Source organism: Coregonus lavaretus, assembly GCF_964263955.1.
Source record: "Coregonus lavaretus genome assembly, chromosome: 25".
Lineage (NCBI taxonomy): Eukaryota > Metazoa > Chordata > Actinopteri > Salmoniformes > Salmonidae > Coregonus > Coregonus lavaretus.
This window is the reverse complement of record NC_140012.1, coordinates 23,356,087-23,382,914: the sequence shown is the minus strand read 5'-3', so window position 1 is coordinate 23,382,914 and position 26,828 is coordinate 23,356,087. Positions and strand designations below refer to the sequence as shown.

General features: G+C 43.8%; 1 protein-coding gene across 1 annotated transcript in view; it reads right to left on the bottom strand.

The window, feature by feature from the left end:
• The window catches only part of LOC311100825 (myocardin-related transcription factor A-like), a 53,160-nt gene extending 26,730 nt beyond the window's left edge, over window positions 1-26,430 (bottom strand). The window contains exons 1-3 of the mRNA XM_084141797.1: window positions 26,333-26,430; window positions 24,991-25,058; window positions 9,619-9,804 (exon numbers count right to left, since the gene is read on the bottom strand). Of these exons, the coding sequence (XP_083997923.1) occupies window positions 9,619-9,742 (124 nt within the window). The 5' untranslated portion in view covers window positions 9,743-9,804; window positions 24,991-25,058; window positions 26,333-26,430. The remainder of the gene's footprint in view (window positions 1-9,618; window positions 9,805-24,990; window positions 25,059-26,332) is intronic.
• Between the last annotated feature and the right edge of the window lie 398 nt (window positions 26,431-26,828).

The window sequence follows — 26,828 nt, the reverse complement described above, 5'->3', positions numbered from 1 at the left end:
GTTTGTGTAGGTGTACGTGTGGACGTACATCTTTCCACTGTGTACATAGCAGCCGTTGCAAAGAGCAATAGGCTCTGGTTGGCTGATTAAGCAGTTTCTATAGCTTCAGGGTACAACCTATCCCAGGAGATTGTTCCGTTGTGCTCAGAGTTTTTATTACTGATTGACTATTGGATAACAAATCAAAGCTGTACTGATGTAACTGCACTGTGTGTTGGTGATGGCACTGTGATATGTGCTGTGCTCTGTCAGTGCCTGTGGGTTCCTGTCTATTTCTCAACAGTAACAAGCCTTGTGTTGGCTTGCTGTGTGTGCGTGCGTGTGTATATTTTGCAAGAGTACATGTACAGTGCATTAGGAAATTATTCAGACCCCTTGACTTTTTCCACATTTTGTTACATTAGAGCCGTATTATTAAGTGGATTAAATTGTTTGTTTTTCCCTCAATCTACACACAATACCCCATAATGACAAAGCAAAAACTGGTTTTTAGATTTTTTTTGCAAATGTATAAAAAATATAAAAACTGAAATTTGACATTTACATAAGTATTCAGACCCTTTACTCAGTACTTTGTTGAAGCACATTTGGCAGAGATTACAGCCTCGAGTCTTCTTGGGTATGACGCTACAAGCTCGGCACACCTGTATTTGGGGAGTTTCTCCCATTCTTCTCTGCAGATCCTCTCAAGCTCTGTCAGGTTGGATGGGGAGCGTCGCTGCACAGCTATTTTCAGGTCTCTTCAGAGTAGTTAGATCGGGTTCAAGTCCGGGCTCTGGTTGGGCCACTCAAGGACATTCAGAGACTTGTCCCGAAGCCACTCCTGCGTTGTCTTGTTGTGTGCTTACGGTCGTTTACGTGTTGGAAGGTGAACCTTCACCCCAGTCTGAGGTCCTGAGCGCTCTGGAGCAGGTTTTCATCAAGGATCTCTCTGTACTTTGCTCAGTTCATCTTTCCCTCGATCCTGACTAGTCTCCCAGTCCCTGCCACTGAAAAACATCCCCACAGCATGATGCTGCCACCAACATGCTTCACCGTAAGGATGGTGCTAGGTTTCCTTTAGGTGCCTTTTGGCAAACTCCAAGCGGGCTGTCATGTGCCTTTTATTGAGGAGTGGCTTCGTCTGGCCACTCTACTATAAAGGCCTGATTGGTGGAGTGCTGCAGAGATGGATGTCCTTCTGGAAGGTTCTCCCATCGCCACAGAGGAACTCTGGATCTCTGTCAGAGTGACCATCAGGTTCTTGGTCACCTCCCTGAACAAGGCCCTTCTCCCCTGATTGGTCAGTTTGGCCGGGCGGCCAGCTCTAGGAAGAGTCTTGGTGGTTCCAAACTTCTTCCATTTAAGAATGATGGAGGCCACTGTGTTCTTGGGGACCTTCAATGCTGCAGACATTTTTTGGTACACTTCCCCAGAACTGTTTTCGCTTTGTCATTATGGGATTTTGTTTTGGGATTCCATTTTAGAATAAGGCTGTAATGTAAAATTTTTTGGAAAAAGTGAAGGGGTCTGAATACTTTCCAAATGCACTGTGTTTGACTGCATTGCATTTTTGTACATGAGCCAGTAACAGAGATGGACAAAAATACAATCGCTACAAGGACAGAGAGATCGAGACAAACGGAGGGAAAAGGGGAAGGGAAGAGGGAAAAGAGGGGGCGAAAAGTGTGTGTGCTGCTGTAACTGAGTAGATGACACAGAGACAGCTGTGTGTCACGCCCGCATTATCTAAGCAGGGACAGGGAGGCCCCTCTAGCTCCTTTTTCCTCTCCCTCCATCCTCAACCTTTTCCTGCTCTCCTGTCCCCGTTTCGTCCCTCTCCTCGTCCCTTATCCCTCCCTGTCCATATCTCTCCCTCTCCTCCTTTCCCCTCTCCCTCCACCCATCTCTCCCTCTCTGCTCTCTGTTCAGGGCCAGTGAGAGTGTGCTGGAGCCTCTGCAGTATGCTGGGATGGCTGGCTGGCACTCTTCCCTCCCTGTTCCATAAACTCAAACCACACAGCTCCTCCACAGCCTACCACTGCTGCTAGAAAGCTCCACAGCTTACAGGCTGCCTCCGCTCACACTGTACCCACACTAAGAGTAACGGGAGAGGGGGACAGAATGTGGGAGTGGGACATCCAGGGTACTTTCCAAGTTTCCATACAATGTGTGGTTTTGTGTACATTTACGTAATTATTTATGTAGCCGGAATCCTACTAATGAAAACGTAACTTTTTCCATGTAATGGAATATTCTATCTGCAGGCAGGCGCTAAGAATCTATATTCTTCAAATAAATGTTGTGCCTCTAACCATGAAAAATCACTAGGCTTGCACTGCACGGGGAGAATAGGTGTTGATTGGACAGAATGTATTCCGAAAGAACCGATGACTATTTCCCCCATTCGCTCTAGTTTAGACAAATCAGAGCCACACACCTTTAGCCATGCATTAACATACCCCACCTTACTCTGTTGCAAGGTGTGGGAAGTATCATCAGAGGTGAACAGTCTCTAGTCTCTCCTATTCATTATTGACAGACAGATAGACATGACTGATGACCAGCCCTGCCAACCCTGGAGCCAGCCTGTTTAACATGACAAGCCCTCAGCGGGGCTGGGCTCCACAACACAACACCCAGGATAATCACAGCGAGTCAATCAGTCAATCAACCTCTCTGGGGGTTACAGGTCTAGCTCTGTGCTTTGCTACTAACAGTTTATCTGAGAGCAACTCTTCCAATCCCAAACCAAACTTTATAAGAGCCAGAAAAGCTGAGAAAACGGGACAGTGTCCCAAATCTCTCCTGATGGAGTGGGCAGTCATAACAGCCAAGCCAGCTGCTTTCAATGAGGGGCTGTCATCTCAGAAAGAACAGTCAAATTCATCACCCCCCACCAACCTTCCACCCTCCAGCCCAGCTCTGCTCCCCCCACCCCAGCCTCCCCTGTTAGCGGGAACCTACTCCAGGGCACCTCGGCCCCCGGGCTCCCCTGCCTGCCCATATCTGCCACTGAGCCAGGAATAAAAAAATAACCACATCTGGGCTACTTTTACAGCGCAATCTTTCTTCTTTCAACGGCGTGAGACAGTTGTTAGGTAACTTTATTACAGTAAGCACCGAAACTTGCAGACACGCATGACAGAGTTTCATTCATTTATTCACAGCCCATTCATTCAGATGGATTTTATAATAGCTTCAAAAATATGTTTTAAGACCATGCTAATGCTGGCTGGGAATGACACGATGATTACAGTTAATTTTCTTTGTTCAATTGTCCTTGAGATTAAATAAACTTTAACACAGAGCAATAAGTACTTCACACAGCTGAGGGCCTGGCCATTGAACAATAACACTCAGTTAAAGTTACACTGCTGCTATGACATTACGCACAAACACACCCTTGACCTACTGGTAACAGGTATACTGACACCTGAGAGTGACAACACCCACAAGCCACAGCTGATATTAACAAATACTCAGCAAAAATACACTTTACCTGAGTGTATGGCCATATCCCTCTTCACTATAAGGATAAAGTACAACCTCCCTCCAAGTTTAGCAATCCATACTCCTAAGAGAACAGCAGGAAAGAGAGGCTACAGGCAGAGTTGCGTTTCCAATAACAAAAAAGTGTTCCACGGCAGTCCCGGCACCCCCCTCTGTAGCAGTAATTCTCCACAAGATCTACAAACACGGCGTGTTTGTGAGTGTGTGTGTAGCCCACGTCTTCTAACACTGGCTGCACTCAATCCCTGCCTGCTGTACCTGTCTGTGAGTGTGTGCACACCCTGACAGAAAGGGTGTGTGTAGGTCTGTGTGTGTTTGAGGCAGTGAGTTTTTCCTTCTTCCTCATTGCTCCTTGGATTCCATCCAAGTCCAGGCCCGAGTTCCTAACCTCTCTGGGGCGATACCTACTTTTTCCCGCTCAGTGACATTTTTTTCTTTAGAAAGGCAGGCAGGCTGCAGGCAGAATGTCACTGCTGTTGTTGCTCAGGCAGAATAATTAAAAGTCCAGGAGAAAACAAGGGGAAAAAACACTGGTGCCTGCCGATCTGCATTCCAGATCATCTTTTTGCCTCAAATATTATCACTACTCCCCTCCATTCTCTCGCTCTTCCTGTTTTCCTGTCTGCCTCTTTCCTTCCTATATTCTACAGCGTTATGCAATTCCGTCTTTTGGACGACTCCCCCCTTTTCATCCCCCAGTCTCCTCCTCCTACAATATTTCTACACTCCCCCTCTTTCAAACCCCCTTACGCCTCCAAGTTCTAAATTATCTCAAAAGGCATTATTACACCATGTTCTCATACTCTCTCCACAAAGTTCTAGTGGATTAGAAAACGTCGCTATTGGCCTTCTCACTCAGGGCCATGTTATCATAAAGAAAAGTGCTAACGTAAATCAACATTTGCCCTTTTTTTCTGTCTTTCCTCATTTCTTTCTCTGACAAATAGGCCTGTCTGCCTACACACACACCCACACACCCACGTGCTGAATGCTGACACCCGACTCAACCTCGACATGAAAGCCTGTAAATATTCACTTGAAAAAAAGTCCCAACCTATTTCCTATTTAGTGCACTGCTTGGGCTACCTATAGGTCCTGGTCAAAAGTAGTGCACTATGAATATTGTGCCATTTGGGACACAGCCCATAGCTACCATGCAGAGGCCATTAAGATGGTTGTAGACTAGATAGATGTAATGGACTGATAGCCTTGCTAACATTCCTCTGTCTCTCTTCCACCATGTTGTGTCAGATAAGAGACTGGGAAGGTCCTGCTACAACATGTCTGCTACTAGCAGCCAGGCTGTATGAAGCGTTAGTAGCCCGGGTTGGCGGTGTTTAAAATGGGGAGTGGTGCCCTAGGGCTGGGGGAGTGAGTGGGGAGTGGGGGTTAAACACTAAACCTCAACCTTTTATCATTGTAATTCACTTTGCAGGGAGGGTCTATCCATCCTGGCCTTGACTGAGACTGCAACTTTAGTTTCACTCCCCTTACATTTAGCTGATCATATTTTACATATTTTAGTCATTTAGCAGACGCTCTTGTCCAGAGCGACTTACAGTTAGTGAGTGCATACATTTTCATACTTTTTTCATACTGGCCCCCCGTGGGAAACAAACCCACAACCCTGGCATTGCAAGCGTCATGCTCTACCAACTGAGCTACAATCTAGGCATATTTTACAAGAGGGACCTGTTCAAGATAACCGCAGTAGCACATAAATACATATCAATACATCAACTCCATCATCATGAACAGTATTACAGTCTCAGTTTCAGCAACGATCCTTCACTCCCTCCACCTCTATGGCATAGTACATACCCTCCATCTCCGTCACCCTCATCTGACCACCTAATCTCTCTCTCTCTCTCTAAACCCTCTCCTGTGGAGACGTAAACTGTCCACTGTATATGGCTGGGAGAGCTGTACAGGCACGCCTCATACTGAACTCCTGCTTTTCATCCTCCAACCTAACACTTAGAGATGGCCATTTATTTATTTTTTACTATTCGAATAATATCATGACATTTCTTTGGAAATTAGGATAGTCAAAACACGTGTTTTTTTGTAATTTTGTTTAAACTTGGACACTTGCTTGCTACGCAGCTTGAGCGACTCGGGAGAGCGCTTTAGCAGGGTGGGGGATGGGCAGGGGCCGGTGTGTGACATGGGAGACAGAAAAAAAGTAGCCACTGACTCTCGCTAGTTAGACAAACTTGTAAATACCATAGGTTATCTATCTCCCGGGTGGCGCAGCTGTCTAAGGCATTGCATCTCAGTGCTTGAGGCGTCACTACAGACCCCCTGGTTCGATTCCTGGCTGTATCACAACCGGCCGTGATTGGGAGTCCCATAGGGCAGCGCACAATTGGCCCAGCGTCGTCTGGGTCTGGCCGGTGTAGGCCATCGTTGTAAATAAGAATTAGTTCTTAACTGACTTGCCTAGTTAAATAAAGGTTAAATAAAATAAAACATCTAATCGATGTAAAGAAGCTAGCTAGGCTAGATGAGGCTATTTTGCTGCACTCCCGATTATTTTCTACAACAACTCCATTCAGATTAAACAGCAGCCCACCTGTCGGTTGCTCGTTGTTGCCTACTGCTTCTCATTTTGCTAACTTAATTCCGTAATTTTTATTCCATTTTGCATTGATTAGAGATCTTCCCCTTCATGTTGCTACACATGGAGCCTCTGACTGTAATGTGCATAGCTGCGGGAAGTAGGGGTGCTGAGCGTGCTGCAGCACCCCCTGAAAAATTATTATTACTCCTGTATGAGCGGACAAAAATGGTAGTCAGCAGCACGGGGAGAAAATTCTCTCAGCACCACTTTGGTCAACAAAAAATGTAATGGCTTATTTGCTACGTGAGGTTTATTTGAGTTTAGTTTTCGTAATGCTTAAGGTGTTACGAGTGTAATGATATAAGTAGAACACGTGACACCATGGCAACTGAGAAAAAACACTTTATATCAGAGTTGTCTTGAGATGGCTATGCATATTTATGGCATGAGGCTAGTAGCATAGCATCTCTCTCCACTGATTACAGGTGGTTGATGTTAACAACCCTCATTGAATATTCAAAAAATAATTACAATAATGAGATGTATCCACCTGTCCAAAGAAAGGATAGGTGGGAGCGAGACAGCCCGCTGTGCCGCTTTGTGGACAACGACTCCCCTCCTGTACTCCCCGTTCACTCATGACTGCATGGCCAGGCACGACTCCAACACCATCATTAAGTTTGCCGATGACACAACAGTGGTAGGCCTGATCACCGACAACGACGAGACAGCCTATAGGGAGGAGGTCAGAGACCTGGCAGTGTGGTGCCAGGACAACAACCTTTCCCTCAACGTGATCAAGACAAAGGAGATGATTGTGGACTACAGGAAAAAGAAGAGGACCGAGCACGCCCCCATTTTCTTCGACGGGGCTGTAGTGGAGCAGGTTCAGAGCTTCAAGTTCCTTGGTGTCCACATCACCAACAAACTAACATGGTCCAAGCACACCAAGACAGTCGTGAAGAGGGCACGACAAAACCTATTCCCCCTAAGGAGACTGAAAAGATTTGGCATGGGTCCTCAGATCCTCAAAAGGTTCTACAGCTGCACCATCGAGAGCATCCTGACTGGTTGCATCACTGCCTGGTATGGCAACTGCTCGGCCTTCGACCGCAAGGCACTACGGAGGGTAGTGCGTACGGCCCAGTACATCACTGGGGCCAAACTTCCTGCCATCCAGGACCTCTATACCAGGCGGTGTCAGAGGAAGGCCCTAACAATTGTCAAAGACTCCAGCCACCCTAGTCATAGACTGTTCTCTCTGCTACCGCACGGCAAGCGGTACCGGAGCGCCAAGTCTAGGTCCAAGAGGCTTCTAAACAGCTTCTACCCCCAAGCCATAAGACTCCTGAACATCTAATCAAATGGCTACCCAGACTATTTGCATTGCCCCCCACCCCTCTTTCACGCTGCTGCTACTCTGTTTATTATCTATGCATAGTCACTTTAATAACTCTACCTACATGTACATATTACCCCAATTACCTTGACTAACCGGTGCCCCCGCACATTGACTCGGTACCGGTACTCCCTGTATATAGCCTCGCTATTGTTATTTTTACTGCTGCTCTTTAATTATTAGTTACTTTTATTAGTACTTAGGACAACGACCCTAAGTACACAGCCAAAACAACGCAGGAGTGGCTTCGGGACAAGTCTCTGAATGTACTTGAGTGGCCCAGCCAGAGTCCGGACATGAACCCAATCAAACATCTCTGGAGAGACCTGAAAATAGCTGTGCAGCGACGCTCCCCATCCAACCTGACAGAGGCTTGAGATTATCTGCAGGGAAGAATGGGAGAAACTCCCCAAATATAGGTGTGCCAAGCTTGTAGTGTCATACCCAAGAAGACTCAAGGCTGTAATCGCTGCCAAAGGTGCTTCAACAAAGTACTGAGTAAAGGGTCTGAATACTTATGTAAATGTATTTTCATATTAATTTTTTGATTTATTTTTGCTTTGTCATTATGGGGTATTGTTGATGAGGGGGAAAAAACAATTTAATCCATTTTAGAATAGGGGTGTAACGTAACAAAATGTGGAAAAAGTCAAGGGGTCTGAATACTTTCCGAATGCACTGTAGGTAAAGTATTCTACTATGGGGTTGTCTGATATTGCTTTAATAACAACATTACATGGCAAAAATAGTAGCACTGGAAAGTTATCACATCCTGAATGATAAAGTACAGTGAGGGAAAAAAGTATTTGATCCCCTGCTGATTTTGTATGCTTGCCCACTGACAAAGGCATGATCAGTCTATAATTTTAATGGTAGGTTTATTTGAACAGTGAGAGACAGAATAACAACAACAAAAATCCAGAAAAACGCATGTCAAAAATGTTACAAATTTATTTGCATTTTAATGAGGGAAATAAGTATTTGACCCCTCTGCAAAACATGACGTAGTACTTGGTGGCAAAACCCTTGTTGGAAATCACAGAGGTCAGACGTTTCTTGTAGTTGGCCACCAGGTTTGCACACATCTCAGGAGGGATTTTGTTCCACTCCTCTTAGCAGATCTTCTCCAAGTCATTAAGGTTTCGAGGCTGACGTTTGGCAACTCAAACTTTCAGCTCCCTCCACAGATTTTCTATGGGATTAAGGTCTGGAGACTGGCTAGGCCACTCCAGGACCTTAATGTGCTTCTTCTTGAGCCACTCCTTTGTTACCTTGGCCGTGTGTTTTGGGTCATTGTCATGCTGGAATAACCATCCAAGACCCATTTTCAATGCCCTGGCTGAGGGAAGGAGGTTCTCACCCAAGATTTGACGGTACATGGCCCCGTCCATCGTCCCTTTGATGTGGTGAAGTTGAAGCCCATTCCAGCCTTGTGTAGGTCTACAATCTTCTCCTTGACATCCTTGGACAGCTCTTTGGTCTTGGCCATGGTGGAGAGTTTGGAATCTGATTGATTGATTGCTTCTGTGGACAGGTGTCTTTTATACAGGTAACAAACTGTGATTAGGAGCACTCCCTTTAAGAGTGTGCTCCTAATCTCAGCTCGTTACCTGTATAAAAGACACCTGGGAGCCAGAAATCTTTCTGATTGAGAGGGGGTCAAATACTTATTTCCCTCATTGAAATGCAAATCAATTTATAACATTTTTTACATGCGTTTTTCAGGATTTTTGTTGTTGTTATTCTGTCTCTCACTGTTCAAATAAACCTACCATTAAAATTAGACTGATAATTTGTCAGTGGGCAAACGTACAAAATCAGCAGGGGATCAAATACTTTTTTCCCCTCACTGTATAGGCTTTGAATGACTTTACTAGCAGCTACAGTAGGCTACACACCGCAGTAGGTTACACACACAGCTGCACACACAGAGTTGAGCGACACGGTGGTGTGCATTATAGACTGTTAAATTCCTCTCATCTGAACATCGGAATATTAGCAACAATCATGCATGTCAGTTCAGTGCACACAGCATAACAGAGAACATACAATATTTGAGGTTACATTTATTTGACCTTGATACGGTATGGTATGTCTGATAGTTGATGAAAGAGGAGGATCGTATGGGGGAATAGGGAATGTTTTGCGTGCGACACAAACTCACCGTTCTTCCTGTCTCGCACAGGCATGTCGTTGGAGGCGGGCTGCAGAGTTAACTCCTGAAGCTCATTGGTCACTGCTTCGCTCTGCGGGCTGGGGGCGGAGCCAGGTGCCATGGCAACTATCATGATGCCAGGACTTAGCTCCTCCCCACCCCGTGGCTCCAGCGTCGCCAGGGTGACAGAAAGACCTGTGAGGTATAAAATACAATTGGTCAGTTAGGTTTGCAAATGGTCGCATGCAGAAAATATAGTTTCAACAAAGGGTGGGGAACTCCGGTCCAAGAGAAATGGTACGCAGGCTTTTGTTCCACACAGGCATTAACACACTTGATTCTAGGCTTGGGCGGTATACCGGGGTATTTGGAAATAGCCACGGGATGGCTTTTCAATATAGTCAATACCATTGAAACTATTTCTTTGAAGTTTTTTAATAAATTTTTATATTTGTAGCTACTTTTTAAATAAATACCTACAATCAACTTGTGCAATAAGTTAGTAGGTAAAGAAGAACGCGTTCTTCATTTCACCTGTCACATAATTTTCATTATGAAGTTTACCGGTAGTCCCCAGTCACGTGGTGTTTGTTTACAAGCACACAACGATGAGACCGGTGCCTTGTGAGTCACTCACTGTTGTGCAGCACGCGCCAGGTTATCTACTTACAGTATGGAATTCACAACTAAATGTTTGCCAGCTATGCATCTTATAACTATTAAGTTAACTGTGCATTTGGTTTGCTAATTTAGTGGCTAGCGCCCCCTATCTAGCTAAGTGGTTAGCTTCTTCCAAAATCAAGCTTTGATTGGTAAAAGCAGAGAATCACCTCCTGAATCAAGAGCCTTGCTGTCTAATATCTGTTTTGTGCCTGCAGCAAACTGTGAGTAGCATTTTTGAGTTAATTGGATAACTTTATGAACTGGGATATCCTTCTTGCAGATAGTTTAGGTCAGAGATTGTATAAAATGTTCGCAATGTGCTCATTAGCATTTAGTTAGCATTCTCTATGGGATTTCACATGTACTTGTTAACATTGCTAACTTTTGGATTACAAAGGCTGGGTGGGGTTTGAAATAGCGCCCCTTGTGTTCAGTGCCAGTATTACAAATATCCCGGTATTGCACAAGGTCGGTATGAAGGTATGACAGTCTGGATACCGCCCAAGCCTACTTGATTCAGCTTATCAGCTAATAATGGATTTCAATATAAACCACCATTAGAATAATAAGGTGTGTATTACAGCTGGGCTAGGACAAAACTCAGTGGCTGTCCAAGACAAATGTTGCACATACTCCTTTATCGTGACCCGATCTATAGAAACTTGCAACCAGAATCGTGAGTCACAGTGGCAAAGGGTTAGGGTAGATAGATGTAGCCTACTCTCCCTCTCTGTTGCTCAGGGCTGGGAGGTAGAACCTGGAACAGGCTGGAACAAGCTACTGGAACACTGAGCATCTCTTGTGCAACTATGGAACTCAGACGCCGAAAGAACACTCAATTTAGGAATGCATATCTGCAGGCTAAGGATTATAAAGTCAACTATCTGGAGGAATAGGCATTTAGTGTTTTCCTTCACCGGAATCTTTAGTAATTTTGGTAATTAACAGAAAATCTATGGCAATGGATCTTAACTTTGGTAATTTATACCTGAATAACTTTTTATTTATTTTTATTGACATATAGTATTCATTTTTTTATATCGGTGTCCATGTGTTTCTAGTATATCGACCATATGGTTGAAGAGAAAATAGCCTAATTAACTCAACAACCCTATCCAACTACTGATTTCTGTCACAACTGCCACCAGTTTGACGTCAAAACATTGACAACAAATAAATATGGACATAGTAAAATAAAAGTGTGTAAAAATCTTAAATGATATTGCAGAAACCCTCATATTAAACCACCAATGGTATTCACCAAGTTGATGGTTTGTATTTAAGATAATGTTTTACAGCTTGTCATTTTATTTTCTATTTTAAAATCATCTTATTGAACTATTTCATATATTTTACATGTGATAAGGCCACACAGAGGGACAGAGATAATTAGACAAAATTAGACAAAAGCTTCCAAAAAGGGCAACTAGACCTTGAGAGATTACATAAAATCCTTGAAAGATACCAACATTCAGATAATTTATTGATAAACTTTGAAAGTTTCCAGTAATATACCCTCCTATTGCAACCCTACCTCTGACACTTGTTGAAGTTATGGTTTTTCCCCGACTGACAACAACTTCATCCCAGTGCTTGACAGAAGTTTTATGTATCACCTCTGAATGGTTTACATGAGTAAAGAAAGACATGCAATGTCAACACTGCAGGGTTAATTAGGGGTTCAGAGGTGCAAAGCTGCTGAAGCCCTACTGTATTTGTTCCAGATCATTAGTTATTATTATGTTTATTTTTCTGCCGTTTTGGTGAAAAAAATGCAAATTCCCCTGAGATTATAAGACCCAGGACTGTGCAATTTAGCATGGTAAAGGCCCAAGGGCCACACCCTCTCATGCAATACCATGCCAATTGGCCACATGGTGGCACTATAACAAGCGATTGAAAACGCTAACTTTGAAAGGTCAGCCCCGGCATCCCATGTGACCTAGAGTCATGAACCCCGGCAATGCTGCTTGCAGCTTTAATTCAGTTTGTTTTCATGAGTGTGTTTTCTACCCATGGAGTGCAGCAGGAAATACCATTACAACAGAGCAGGCCTAGCCTGTCAACAATAAGGTTGTGTTGTCTGAGGATCTCTCCCTCTCTCATTCTTGCTCTAACTCTTCTTTTCACTATCAATCTCTCCATTTCTGTGTTCAGCTCAGGTTATTGCTGATATGTTTTTTGGTTTGTCTCACTCTACCTAGCCTACATCTCAACCTACTATCTGTCTGTCTCCCATACCTATCAGTCTCCATCTATCAGTCTCTCTCCATGACTGTCTAGGTGTGGCAGCATACAGTACCCTCTGGTTCTCAGATAATGTGTGACCGTAAGGAGCGGTTCCCTGGCACTGGCTCTGGAAAAACCATGTTCCAATAGCCAGAGGAAGTCCAGTCTCCTCTCGGACGACACACCCAACTGAAAAACATCTTCTGATCAATCTCAACAGGTTTTCTACAGCGAAACACTCAGTTTCATCCTCCAAATCTGTCACACCAGCAGCCATTTCCACCCACTTTACCACAACAAAATGTAACTGACCTTTATTATCTCTCTGGGAAGCAGAAGGGTGGAGGTGTGTGTTTCATGATTAACAACTCATGGTGTAATTGTAGTAACATACAGGAACTCAAGTCCTTTTGTTCACCCGACCTAGAATACCTCACAATCAAATGTATTATCTCCCAAGATAATTTTCTTTGGTTATAGCCACGGCCGTGTATATCCCCCCTCAAGCCGATACCACGACGGCCCTCCCCAAACCAGGACGACGCTAGGCCAATTGTGCGCCGCCTCATGGGTCTCCAGGTCACGGCCGGCTGCGTAGTGACGCCTCTAGCACTGCAGTGCCTTAGACCGCTACGCCACTCTGGAGGCCCCTAGTGTTTTTAATGTTCTTCATTTTCTTATCATCAGCTGTTCTTCATTTTTTATCATCAGCTGTTTTGTTTTTGATAACATTGAGTTTTATTGCATTGACACTATAGCTTTTTTGTTTCACCTGGCTGCTGGTTCCTGATCTTTTGAAAACATCAATTGAAGAGTCACCTGAAGCTTGAGAGGAATGGAGTGAAGGAATGCAGTGCTGAGGCAGAGGACTTGTAGTGGTGAGCTTTCTGGTGCCCAGAGCTGCTGAGGCATCAACCAAGTGGGTGCCATACATTGTGAAGAAGGAGAAGTCCTGTGGCTACATGACTCACGCTGGTTCCCAGAGTAGCCCTCTACATGATTGTCACCAGACTCATCAACCATCTCCCTGATCAACCTTCCTCTGATCAAGCCATGAACTGTCCCTCTCCATCTTTGGAGGATGCATGCACTCAAAGACTTGGCCTCTATTGGTTGACCTAACTATAGCTAGGCTACTCATGATGATGTATTGTTTGTTTGTTTGTTTTTTGCTTCTGAAGCGCTTTGAGGTTGTTCTGAAAAGAGCTATAGAAATTGTATACATTATTATTCATGTTGTCATCCAGAGTCATATTTAAATTTTCCAAGCTATAGCACACAATATTTTACATACATCAGGTTATTAAAGGACAAAGAGTTTGGTCTGCTTCGTGTTTTCATTTTTGCAATGGAAAAAATATTGCGATGCCGGTATTGTCCTTTTTTTTTTATTCTTTTTTTCGTTCCAGTCATTGGCAGCAGAGAACTGGAAGGAATGGCGGCCAAAGGAGGTGTTGGCTTTGGGAATGACCAGTGAGATATACCTGCTGGAGCGCAGACTACGGGTGGGTGCTGCTATGGTGACCAATGAGCTAAGATAAGGCGGGGATTTGCCTAGCAGTGATTTATAGATGGCCTGGAGCCAGTGGGTTTGACGACGAACATGTAGTGAGGACCAGCCAACAAGAGCGTACAGGTCACAGTGGTGGGTAGTGTATGGGGCTTTGGAGACAAAACGGATGGCACTGTGATAGACTACATCCAATTTGCTGAGTAGAGTGTTGGAGGCTATTTTGTAAATGACATCGCCGAAGTCAAGGATCGGTAGGATAGTCAGTTTTACGAGGGCATGTTTGGCAGCATGAGTGAAGGAGGCTTTGTTGCGAAATAGGAAGCCGATTCTAGATTTAACTTTGGATTGGAGATTCTTTATGTGAGTCTGGAAGTTGAGTTTACAGTCTAACCAGACACCTAGGTATTTGTAGTTGTCCACATACTCTAGGTCAGACCCGTCGAGAGTGGTGATTCTAGTCGGGTGGGCGGGTGCCAGCAGCGTTCGATTGAAAAGCATGCATTTAGTTTTACTAGTGTTTAAGAGCAGTTGGAGGCTACTGAAGGATTGTTGTATGGCATTGAAGCTCGTTTGGAGGTTTGTTAACACAGTGTCCAATGAAGGGCCAGATGTATACAAAATGGTGTCGTCTGCGTAGAGGTGGATCTGAGAGTCACCAGCAGCAAGAGCGACATCATTGATATACAAGGAGAAAAGTGTCGGCCCAAGAATTGAACCCTGTGGCACCCCCATAGAGACTGCCATAGGTCCAGACAACAGGCCCTCCGATTTGACACACTGAACTCTATCTGAGAAGTAGTTGGTGAACCAGGCGAGGCAGTCATTTGAGAAACCAAGGCTATTTAGTCTGCCAATAAGAATGCGGTGGTTGACAGAGTCGAAAGCCTTGGCCAGGTCGATGAAGACGGCTGCACAGTACTGTCTATTATCAATCGCGGTTATAATATCGTTTAGGACCTTGAGCGTGGCTGAAGTGCACCCGTGACCAGCTCGGAAACCGGATTGCATAGCGGAGAAGGTACGGTGGTATTCGAAATGGTCGATGATCTGTTTGTTAACTTGGCTTTCGAATACTTTCGAAAGGCAGGGCAGGATGGATATAGGTCTGTAGCAGTTTGGATCTAGAGTGTCACCCCCTTTGAAGAGGGGGATGACCGCGGCAGCTTTCCAATCTCTGGGGATCTCAGACGTTATGAAAGAGAGGTTGAACAGACTAGTAATAGGGGTTGCGACAATTTCGGCGGCTAGTTTTAGAAAGAAAGGGTCCAGATTGTCTAGCCCAGCTGATTTGTAGGGGTCCAGATTTTGCAGCGCTTTCAAAACATCAGCTGTCTGAATTTGTGTGAAGGAGAAGCGGGGGGGGGCATGGGCAAGTTGCAGCAGAGGGTGCAGAGTTGGTGGCCGGGTTAGTGGTAGCCAGATGGAAAGCATGGCCAGCTGTAGCAAAATGCTTGTTGAAATTCTCGATTATTGTAGATTTATCGGTGGTGATAGTGTTTGCCCTACAATTCAATGAAAGTCAAGAACTCAACATTTTTGAGTGTGGATGATGTCATAATGCAGCAATAGAACTCAGGGTCGTTCTTTTTCTGACTGCATCCGTTTTGATTTGAACGAAACCTTCCATAAATGTTTGCCCATGGAAGAAGTGTTCTGTAGTGTTGAGCAATTAACCAAACATTTTCTGTGAGTTCAATGCACATTTTCTCACTGCAGTTTCTCTAGAGATCAAATCAAGCAAATCAAATCAAGCCCGAACTGTGCGATGTAGTAAGGCGTTGTAGTTTCCAACAGGCCAATATTCTACATAGTTTAGCGATGAAAACGAGATAATTAACTACAATGACCATAATTTACAATGAAGAACACCTGGCGCCGACGAAGATGGCGGCCTCGCGACTAGCTCTTAGGAAACTTTGCGGTATTTTGTTGTTTTATGTATTATTTTTTACATTATTCGCTCAGAAAGTGTTTTGTATCATTACATACAGCCGGGAAAAACTATTGGATATCAGAGCGGCAGTAACTCACCAGCATTACAACCAGGAATATGACTTTCCCGAAGCAGATCCTTTCTTTGCTCTCCCCAGGGCAATTGAACTGATTCCAGCGGCTGACCCAAAACATCGCCGGCGGAGGACAGGCACTCGGAGCAGCCTGCTTGTTCGAGAGACATCAAGGCCTGTAACATACTTTGTTTCACGGAAACATGGCTCTCTGGGGATATTCTGTCGAAATAGATCCAGCCAGATGGGTTCTCAGTTCATCGCGCAGACAGAAATAAATATCTCTCTGAGAAGCAGAAGGGCGGAGGTGTGTGTTTCATGATTAACGACTCATGGTGTAATTGTAGTAACATACAGGAACTCAAGTCCTTTTGTTCACCCGACCTAGAATACCTCAATCAAATGCCGACCGTATTATCTCCCAAGATAATTTTATTCGGTTATAGTCACGGCCGTGTATATCCCCCCTCAAGCCGATACCACGATGGCCCTCAAAGAACTTCACTGGACTTTATGCAAACTGGAAACCACATATCCTGAGGCTGCATTTATTGTAGCCGGGGATTTTAACAAAGCAAATTTGAGGACTAGGCTGCCGTATTTCTATCAACATATCGACTGTTGTACTCGGGCTGCTAAAATCCTCAACCATTCGAACTTCCTTGGTGGCTACAAGGCCCTCCTTTTGGCAAATCTGACCACGACTCAATTTTGCTCCTCCCTTCCTATAGGCAGAAACTCAAACAGGAAGTACCCGTGCTAAGGACTATTCAACGCTGGTCTGACCAATCGGAATCCACGCTTCAAGATTGTTTTGATCACACGGACTGGGATATGTTCCGGGTAGCTTGCGGAAAAAAATTAGACGAATACACTGAAACGGTGACCGAGTTTATCAGGAAGTGTATAGGAGATGTTGTGCCCACTGTGACTATTAAAACCTAACTTAACCAGAAATCGTGGATAGATGGCAGCATTCGTGCAAAACTGAAAGCGCGAACCACCGCATTTAACCATGACAAGGTGACTGAGAATATGGCAGAATACAAACAGTGTAGCTACTCACTCCGCAAGGCAATTAAACTGGCAAAACATCAGTATAGAGACAAAGTGGAGTCGCAATTTAACGGCTCAGACACGAGACGTATGTGGCAGGGCCTACAGACAATCACGGACTACAAAAGGAAAACCAGTCACGTCGCCGACACCGACGTCTCGCTTCCAGACAAGCTAAACACCTTCTTTGCCCGCTTTGAGGATAACACAGTGCCACCGACGCTGCCCACTACCAAGGACTGTGGGCTCTCCTTCTCTGTAGCCGACGTGAGTAAGACATTTAAGCATGTTAACCCCCGCAAGGCTGCCGGCCCAGACGGCATCCCTTGCCGCGTCTTCAGAGCACGCGCAGACCAGCTGGCTGGTGTGTTTACGGATATATTCAATCTCTCCCTATCCCAGTCTGCTGTCCCCACATGCTTCAAGATGGCCACCATTGTTCCTGTACCCAAGAAAGCAAAGGTAACTGAACTAAATTACTATCGCCCCGTAGCACTCACTTCTGTCATCATGAAGTGCTTTGAGAGACTAGTCAAGGATCATATCACCTCTACCTTACCTGTCACCCTAGACCCACTTCAATTTGCTTACCGCCCCAATAGATCCACAGATGCAATCGCCAACACACTGCACACTGCCCTATCCCATCTGGACAAGAGGAATACCTATCTAAGAATGCTGTTCATTGACTATAGCTCAGCATTCAACACCATAGTACCCTCCAAGCTCATCATTAAGCTCGAGGCCCTGGGTGTGAACTCCGCCCTGTCCAACTTGGTCCTGGAATTCCTGACTGGCCGCCCCCAGGTGGTGAAGGTAGGAAACAACATCTCCACTTTGCTGATCCTCAACACTGGGGCCCCACAAGGGTGGTTGCTCATCCCCCTCCTGTACTCCCTGTTCACCCATGACTGCGTGGCCAAGCACGCCTCCAACTCAATCATCAAGTTTGCAGACGACACAACAGTAGTAGGCTTGATTACCAACAATGACGAGACAGCCTACAGGGAGAAGGTGAGGATTCTGGGAGTGTGGTGCCAGGAAAATAACCTCTCACTCAACGTCAACAAAACAAAGGAGATGATCGTGGACTTCAGGAAACAGCAGAGGGTGCACCCCCCTATCCACACTGACGGGACCGCAGTGGAGAAGGTGGAAAGCTTCAAGTTCCTTGGCATACACATCTAACAAACTTCAAATGGTCCACTCACATTGTATGAATTTTAAGTAATTAATTTGCATTTTATTGCATGACATAAGTATTTGATACATCAGAAAAGCATAACTTAATATTTGGTACAGAAACCTTTGTTTGCAATTACAGAGATCATACGTTTCCTGTAGGTCTTGACCAAGTTTGCACACACTGCAGCAGGGATTTTGGCCCACTCCTCCATACAGACCTTCTCCAGATCCTTCAGGTTTCGGGGCTGTTGCTGGGCAATACCGACTTTCAGCTCCCTCCAAAGATGTTCTATTGGGTTCAGGTCTGGAGACTGGCTAGGCCACTCCAGGACCTTGAGATGCTTCTTACGGAGCCACTCCTTAGTTGCCCTGGCTGTGTGTTTCGGGTCGTTGTCATGCTGGAAGACCCAGCCACGACCCATCTTCAACGCTCTTACTGAGGGAAGGAGGTTGTTGGCCAAGATCTCGCGATACATGGCCCCATCCATCCTCCCCTCAATACGGTGCAGTCGTCCTGTCCCCTTTGCAGAAAAGCATCCCCAAAGAATGATATTTCCACCTCCATGCTTCACGGTTGGGATGGTGTTCTTGGGGTTGTACTCATCCTTCTTCTTCCTCCAAACTTCTTCCATTTTCTAATAATTGCGCCAACAGTTGTTGCCTTCTCACCAAGCTGCTTGCCTATTGTCCTGTAGCCCATCCCAGCCTTGTGCAGGTCTACAATTGTATCCCTTATGTCCTTACACAGCTCTCTGGTCTTGGCCATTGTGGAGAGGTTGGAGTCTGTTTGATTGAGTGTGTGGACAGGTGTCTTTTATACAGGTAACAAGTTCAAACAGGTGCAGTTAATACAGGTAAAGAGTGGAGAACAGGAGGGCTCTTAAAGAAAAACTAACAGGTCTGTGAGAGCCAGAATTCTTACTGGTTGGTAGGTGATCAAATACTTATGTCATGCAATAAAATGCAAAATAATTACTTAAAAATCATACAATGTGATTTTCTGGATTTTTCTTTTAGATTCCGTCTCTCACAGTTGAAGTGTACCTATGATAAAAATTACAGACCTCTACATGCTTTGTAAGTAGGAAAACCTGCAAAATCGGCAGTGTATCAAATACTTGTTCTCCCCACTGTGTGTGTGTGTGTGTGTGTGTGTGTGTGTATGTATATATATATATATATATATATATCTCACACACACACACACAAGGACCAGTCAAAAGTTTGGACACACCTACTCATTCAAGGGTTTTTCTTTATTTTTACAATTTTCTACATTGTAGAATAATAGTGAAGACATCAAAACTATGAAATAACACACATGGAATCATGTAACTTAGTAACCAAAAAAAGTGTTAAAAAAATTATACAAATTAGCCACCGTTTGCCTTGATGACAGCTTTGCACACTCATGGCATTCGCTCAACCAGCTTCAACTGGAATGCTTTTCCAACAGTCTTGAAGGAGTTCAAACATATGCTGAGCACTTGTTGGCTGCTTTTCCTTCACTCTGCGGTCCAGCTCATCCCAAACCATCCCAATTGGGTTGAGGTCGGGGGATTGTGGAGGCCAGGTCATCTGATGCAGCACTCCATCAATCTCCTTCTTGGTAAAAGAGCCCTTACACAGCCTGGAGGTGTGTTGGGTCATTGTCCTGTTGAAAAACAAAACCCAAACCAGATGGGATGGCGTATCGCTGCAGAATGCTGTGGTAGCCATGCTGGTTAAGTGTGCCTTGAATTCTAAATAAATCACAGTGTCTCCAGCAAAGCACCCCCACACCATAACTCCTCCTCCTCCATGCTTTATGGTGGGAACTACATATGTGGAGATCATCCGTTCACCCACACCGCGTCTCACAAAGACACGGCGGTTGGACCCAAATATCTCAAATTTGGACTCCAGACCAAAGGACACATTTCCACCGGTCTAATGTCCATTGCTCGTGTTTCTTGGCCCAAGCAGGTCTCTTCTTATTGGTGTCCTTTAGTAGTGGTTTCTTTGCAGCAATTCAACCATGAAGGCCTGATTCACACAGTCTCCTCTGAACAGTTGATGTTGAGATGTGTTACTTGAACTCTGTGAAGCATTTATTTGGGCTGCAATTTCTGAGGCTGGTAACTCTAATGAACTTATCCTCTGCAGCAGAGGTAACTCTGGGTCTTCCATTCCTGTTGCGGTCCTCATGAGAGCCAGTTTCATCATAGCGCTTGATGGTTTTTGTGAATGCACTTGAAGAAACTTTCAAAGTTCTTGAAATGATCCGGATTGACTGACCTTCATGTCTTAAGGTAATGATGGACTGTCGTTTCTCTTTGCTTATTTGAGCTGTTCTTGCCATAATATGGACTTGGTCTTTTACCAAGTAGGGCTATCTTCTGTATACCCCCCCTACCTTTTCACAACTGATTGGCTCAAACACATTAAGAAGGAAATAAATTCCACAAATTAACTTTTAAGAAGGCACACCTGTTAATTTAAATGCATTCCAGGTGACTACCTCATGAAGCTGGTTGAGAGAATGCCAAGAGTGTACAAAGCTGTTATCAAGGCAAATGGTGGCTATTTGGTTACTACATGATTTCATGTGTTATTTCATAGTTTTGATGTCTTCAATGTAAAAAATTGTAAAAATAAAGAAAAACCCTTGAATGAGTAGGTGTGTCCAAACTTTTAACTGGTCCTTGTGTGTGTGTGTGTATGTATGTGTATATATATATATATATATATATATATATATATATATATATATATATATATATATATATATATATATATATATATATATATATATATATATATATATATATATATATATATATATACACACACACACAGTGAGGGAAAAAAGTATTTGATCCCCTGCTGATTTTGTACGTTTGCCCACTGACAAAGACATGATCAGTCTATAATTTTAATGGTAGGTTTATTTGAACAGTGAGAGACAGAATAACAACAACAAAATCCAGAAAAACGCATGTCAAAAATGTAATGAATTGATTTACATTTTAATTAGGAAAATAAGTATTTGACCCCTCTGCAAAACATGACTTAGTACTTGGTGGCAAAACCCTTGTTGGCAATCACACGTTTCTTATAGTTGGCCACCAGGTACTAAGTCATGTTTTGCAGAGGGGTCAAATACTTATTTTCCTCATTAAAATGTAAATCAATTCATTACATTGGCCTACCATTAAAACTATAGACTGATCATTTCTTTGTCAGTGGGCAAACGTACAAAATCAGCAGGGGATCAAATACTTTTTTCCCCTCACTGTATATATATATACATACATACATACATACATACATACAGTTGAAGTCGGAAGTTTACATACACCTTAGCCAAATACATTTAAACTCAGTTTCACAATTCCTGACATTTAATCCTAGTAGAAGGTCCCTGTCTTAGGTAGAGTTAGGATCAATACTTTATTTTAAGGATGTGAAATGTCAGAATAATAGGAGAGAGAATGATTTATTTCAGCTTTTATTTCTTTCATCACATTCCCAGTGGGTCAGAAGTTTACATACACTCAATTAGTATTTGGTAGCATTGCCTTCCACAAGCTTCCCACAATAAGTTGGGTGAATTTTGGCCCATTCCTCCTTACAGAGCTGGTATAACTGAGTCAGGTTAGTAGGCCTCCTTGCTCGCACACGCTTTTTCAGTTCTGCCCACAAAATGTCTATAGGTTTGAGGTCAGGGCTTTGGGATGGCCGCTCCAATACCTTGATTTTGTTGTCCTTAAGCCATTTTGCCACAACCTTGGAAGCATGCTTTGGGTCATTGTCCATTTGGAAGACCCATTTGCAACCAAGCTTGAACTTCCTGACTGATGTCTTGAGATGTTGCTTCAATATATCCACATCATTTTCCTTCCTCATGATGCCATCTATTTGGTGAATTGCACCAGTCCCTCCTGCCAGCAATGCACCCCCACAACATTTTTACATTTTACATTTTAGTCATTTAGCAGACGCTCTTATCCAGAGCGACTTACAGTTAGTGAATACATATTTTTTTTATACTGGCCCCCCGTGGGAATCGAACCCACAACCCTGGCGTTGCAAACGCCATGCTCTATCAACTGAGCTACATCCCGGCCGGCCATTCCCTCCCCTACCCTGGACGACGCTGGGCCAATTGTGCGCCGCCCATGAGTCTCCCGGTCGCGGCCGGCTGCGACAGAGCCTGGATTCGAACCAGGATCTCTAGTGACACAGTTAGCACTGCGATGCAGTGCCTTAGACCACTGCGCCACTCAGGAGTGATGCTGACATGATGCTGACACCCCGTGCTTCACGGTTGGGATGGTGTTCTCCGGCTTGCAAGCCACCCCCTTTTTCCTCCAAACATAACGATGGTCATTATGGCCAAACAGTTCTATTTTTGTTTCATCAGACCACAGGACATTTCTCCAAAAAGTATGATCTTTGTCCCCATGTGCAGTTGCAAACCGCAGTCTGGCTCTTTTATGGCGGTTTTGGAACAGTGGCTTCTTCCTTGCTGAGCGGCCTTTCAGGTTACGTTGATATAGGACTCGTTTCACTGTGGATATATAGATACTTTTGTACCCGTTTCCTCCAGCATCTTCACAAGGTCCTTTGCTGTTGTTCTGGGATTGATTTGCACTTTTCGCAGCAAAGTACGTTCATCTCTAGGAGACAGAACGCGTCTCCTTCCTGAGCGGTATGACGGCTGCGTGGTCCCATGGAGTTTATACTTGCGTACTATTGTTTGTACAGATGAACGTGGTACCTTCAGGCATTTGGAAATTGCTCCCAAGGATGAACCAGCCTTGGAAGTCTACACATTTTTTTCTGAGGTCTTGGCTGATTTCTTTTCATTTTCCCATGATGTCAAGCAAAGATGCGCTGAGTTTGAAGGTAGGCCTTGAAATACATCCACAGGTATACCTCCAATTGACTCAAATGATGTCAATTAGACCATCAGAAGCTTCTAAAGCCATGACATAATTTTCTGGAATTTTCCAAGCTGTTTAAAGGCACAGTCAACTTAGTGACCCAACTTCTGACCCACTGGAATTGTGAAACAGTGAATTATAAGTGAAATAATCTGTCTGTAAACAATTGTTGGAAAAATTACTTGTGTCATGCACAAAGTAGATGTCCTAACCGACTTGCCAAAACGATAGTTTGTTAACAATACATTTGTGAAGTGGTTGAAAAACGAGTTTTAATGACTCCAACCTAAGTGTTTGTAAACTTCCGACTTCAACTGTACCTCCAGGCTATGTCAGAACTACCTTAGAAGGAAATAACAAGATGGTAGGCTTCAAATCATGGAATGTCCAGCACAGTCTCCAGACTTAAACCCCATCGAGCTTGTTTGGGATGAACTGGGCAGAAGGGTGAAAGCAAAGCAACCTACAAGTTCAACACATTTGTGGGAACTTCTGCAACAGTGTTGGGAAGAACTTTCCGAACAATATTTGATTTCTATTGTACTAAGAATGCCACGAGTGTGTTCGGCTGTTATGTCTGCAAAAGGTGGCTACTTTGATGAGTCAAAAATGTAGATTACATTTTGTTAAACAAAACGATTCCATGATTCATTTTTTGTCGCCAATTGTTTATTTGTTCTATGCTTTAATTTCAGAGTACATTAAGACATGAAACTGTGTACATTTAAATAAAAACTGGACAAATGGAGGTGTTCTAAAACTTTTGACCAGTAGTGTATATGAACATTAATTTATTTTTTTTTACAAGTTTTTTGATAATTGACTTTTAAGCTTAAAAAAGTACAATATTAAAATATATATATATATATAGTTTTACAACCCTGTTTGTAAGCTTTCAAATGATTTCAAACTCAACCGTTTATCTTTTTCAGTGATGAAGACTATGTATCATGGTATGGTGGGATATGCAAATTTTGGCATTCAGGTCCAAAAAGTCCCCTTCTGACCACTTCTACCATGGGCAAACAGGTATGGAAGGTTTCATTCAAATCAAAAGGGAACCCCTCAAATGTCACAATGCAATGCAAGATATGGTATGGTCATGATAGAATAGCCTACATCATAATCATTGCAGTAGGTGGAGTTATGTGATATTAACAATGTATTATTAGAACATAGTCACATTTTGGAGGTGAAGGCAATGTCACAATGTAGTTGATCACAATCCTTGAGCAACCAAGTTGTCACAGGAGCAGAAATATCTTATATTAGATACCACCCAAACAACAATATCAGGTTTTCATATTATACATTATCACAAAAACAATTATGATCTTGATAATCTGCAGATTGCAGGCATGCCAACATCCACCCGAAGGTTGTTTTTTATTCCTTCCCAGCACCTCTCCTGTATGAGGGTGTTGAAACATGTAGTGCATTGTGCTAACATAATAGCATGGGGAGGGACAGTGAGTTCTCTGGCATTCCTCCCACTGCACGCCTACACTAGTCTGTGCAGATCTGCTCTGAACATGTTTGCAAAGCAACACAGCAGGCAACCTCCCACCTGGCTGGAATGTGGGTTTTACATATTAGAAGTGAAAAACAGCTACACTGACTGTTAGCAACCCCACTCATCAGCTTGTCTCAGAGGAGAAATGCACAGTGATGATGTATGAGATGATATATCTATAAGTTACAGTCATCAATGGAAGGTAAATGGAGATCTAGCTAAGCTATATTATGACAACAATAAGAAATTAGTGATGGACTGGATGTTGAACAGGAAATGTGAACTTACCTGTTCCGCTAAATCCTTGAAAACAAATGGGATGGTGTTTCCATTTCAGCACACAGCTAGGAGGAGTGCTGAAGGAGAGGAAGGAAAAGAGAATGTCATTAGTCCAAGCACATTGTTACAAATAGGCCTAGCAACTATTCATCAATCATTTTATCCAACCTCATGACATGAATACAAACTAGCTAGCTATCTAGGTAGCTATATATGTAGCTGTATGGTGCAACATGATGAAGAGATACTCTCGTTTGGCCTTTATCGATATCAAGGGCAATGTGTATGATTAGATAGCCAAATCCACAGTTAGCTATTGCGCTAACCACAGACATCACGACAGCTGTCATTGGTTCTTATGGCTGATAGCTAACAGCTAACGGTAGCTTATGTTACACAATACCCGTTGAGAACAATACAATAGCTACCCAGTACCCAGCAAACATGACCCCATGTGAGTATTTGGTGGGCAAGGTGGGCACAGGCTAGCCCACACCAGCCCAACATGGGCTAGCCCACACCAGCCCAACATGGGCTTTCCTCTCCAAGCCCACACCAGTCCAACACAGGTTTGCCAACACCAAGCCCAGCTACTTCATAATGTTGAGGTGGGGACTCATTAGAATATTTGGGGGAGTGGTTTGCAAATACCCCAATTCATGTTAAGTTAAAAAATAATACAATATATGAAAATTGTAGACACCATTCAAACCAATGAGTTTAGAACATTAAAGGCAATTATCTCCGAGTCATCTTTTTTCAGATAGAACCTTATAGTTCTAATGTCACAAGTTATTTTTGTGCAATCTTACTAGTGTTAATATATATATATATGTCACACCTTGCACATTGCCAGTTTGACGAAGTCTGTAAAAAAAAAAACTGAAATAAGTGCATGTGACATATGACAACTAAGTTTCTCTGGTAATAATATATATCTGATAACAACAACATTGTTGTCTTTCTGATACAATGATACACGCAGCCTATCCAAACGGGTGGGCTCATTTCAGGAAAAGTGAGGGCTGCCCTTGGAGCCTATGAGCAAAGCCGCATCGGCCCAATCTGGGCAGCCTACATGGGTTTAACCCGCATTGGGCCCACATCATGCCAATGTGGGTACGTTTTCTGGGAAAAGACAGTCAACGTTAGGGATACCCTCACCCCCACACTGAGCCAATGCCTTGTGTGCAAATGTGGAGCCGATGAGAAAAGGCGCATCGGCCCAATGTGGGAAGCCTACATGTGGCCAATATTTTCGCCCGGCCGCATTGGGCCCACATTGTCATTGTGCCAATCTGGACATGTTTGCTCGGTATCTAGGCTAGTTAGCTACGCAGTGGGAGCTCACCTGAAAATTGTCCAACGCAGAACTATTGAATAACGAAATCCAATACTTCCACAACAGCAAAGAGAAAAGGGGTTTAAGCGAATATATCGACAGTAAAGCTAGACAAGTCCACCTTCCCGGCTTCAGACAGCTAAAGTTAGCTACAATAAATAGCTAGCTTAGCATCTGATGCTAGCAGCTACCTGTCAGTCTAGTCACACGGTGGAGCATGCAGTTGTAAAACCTAATAGCGAGGTATCTTGCTCTGTGTCGTGGTTTCAAAGATTTAATTCATGCTTGTTCTCATTAGCTACGTATCATTGTCGCTGTTATTGTTGTTAACTAGGGTAAACGCCTTTGGCTTTAGTGGTACACCCCTTCCGACTCACAAAGGAAACTTTGACCGGAAAACCCTCCTCTCAGCTAGAAAGGCAAATCGTTACTTCCTTATGGCAACAACTTGATGACCAGTATCAAAGATATACTCACATCTAACCACACGACTGGATGAGATGTC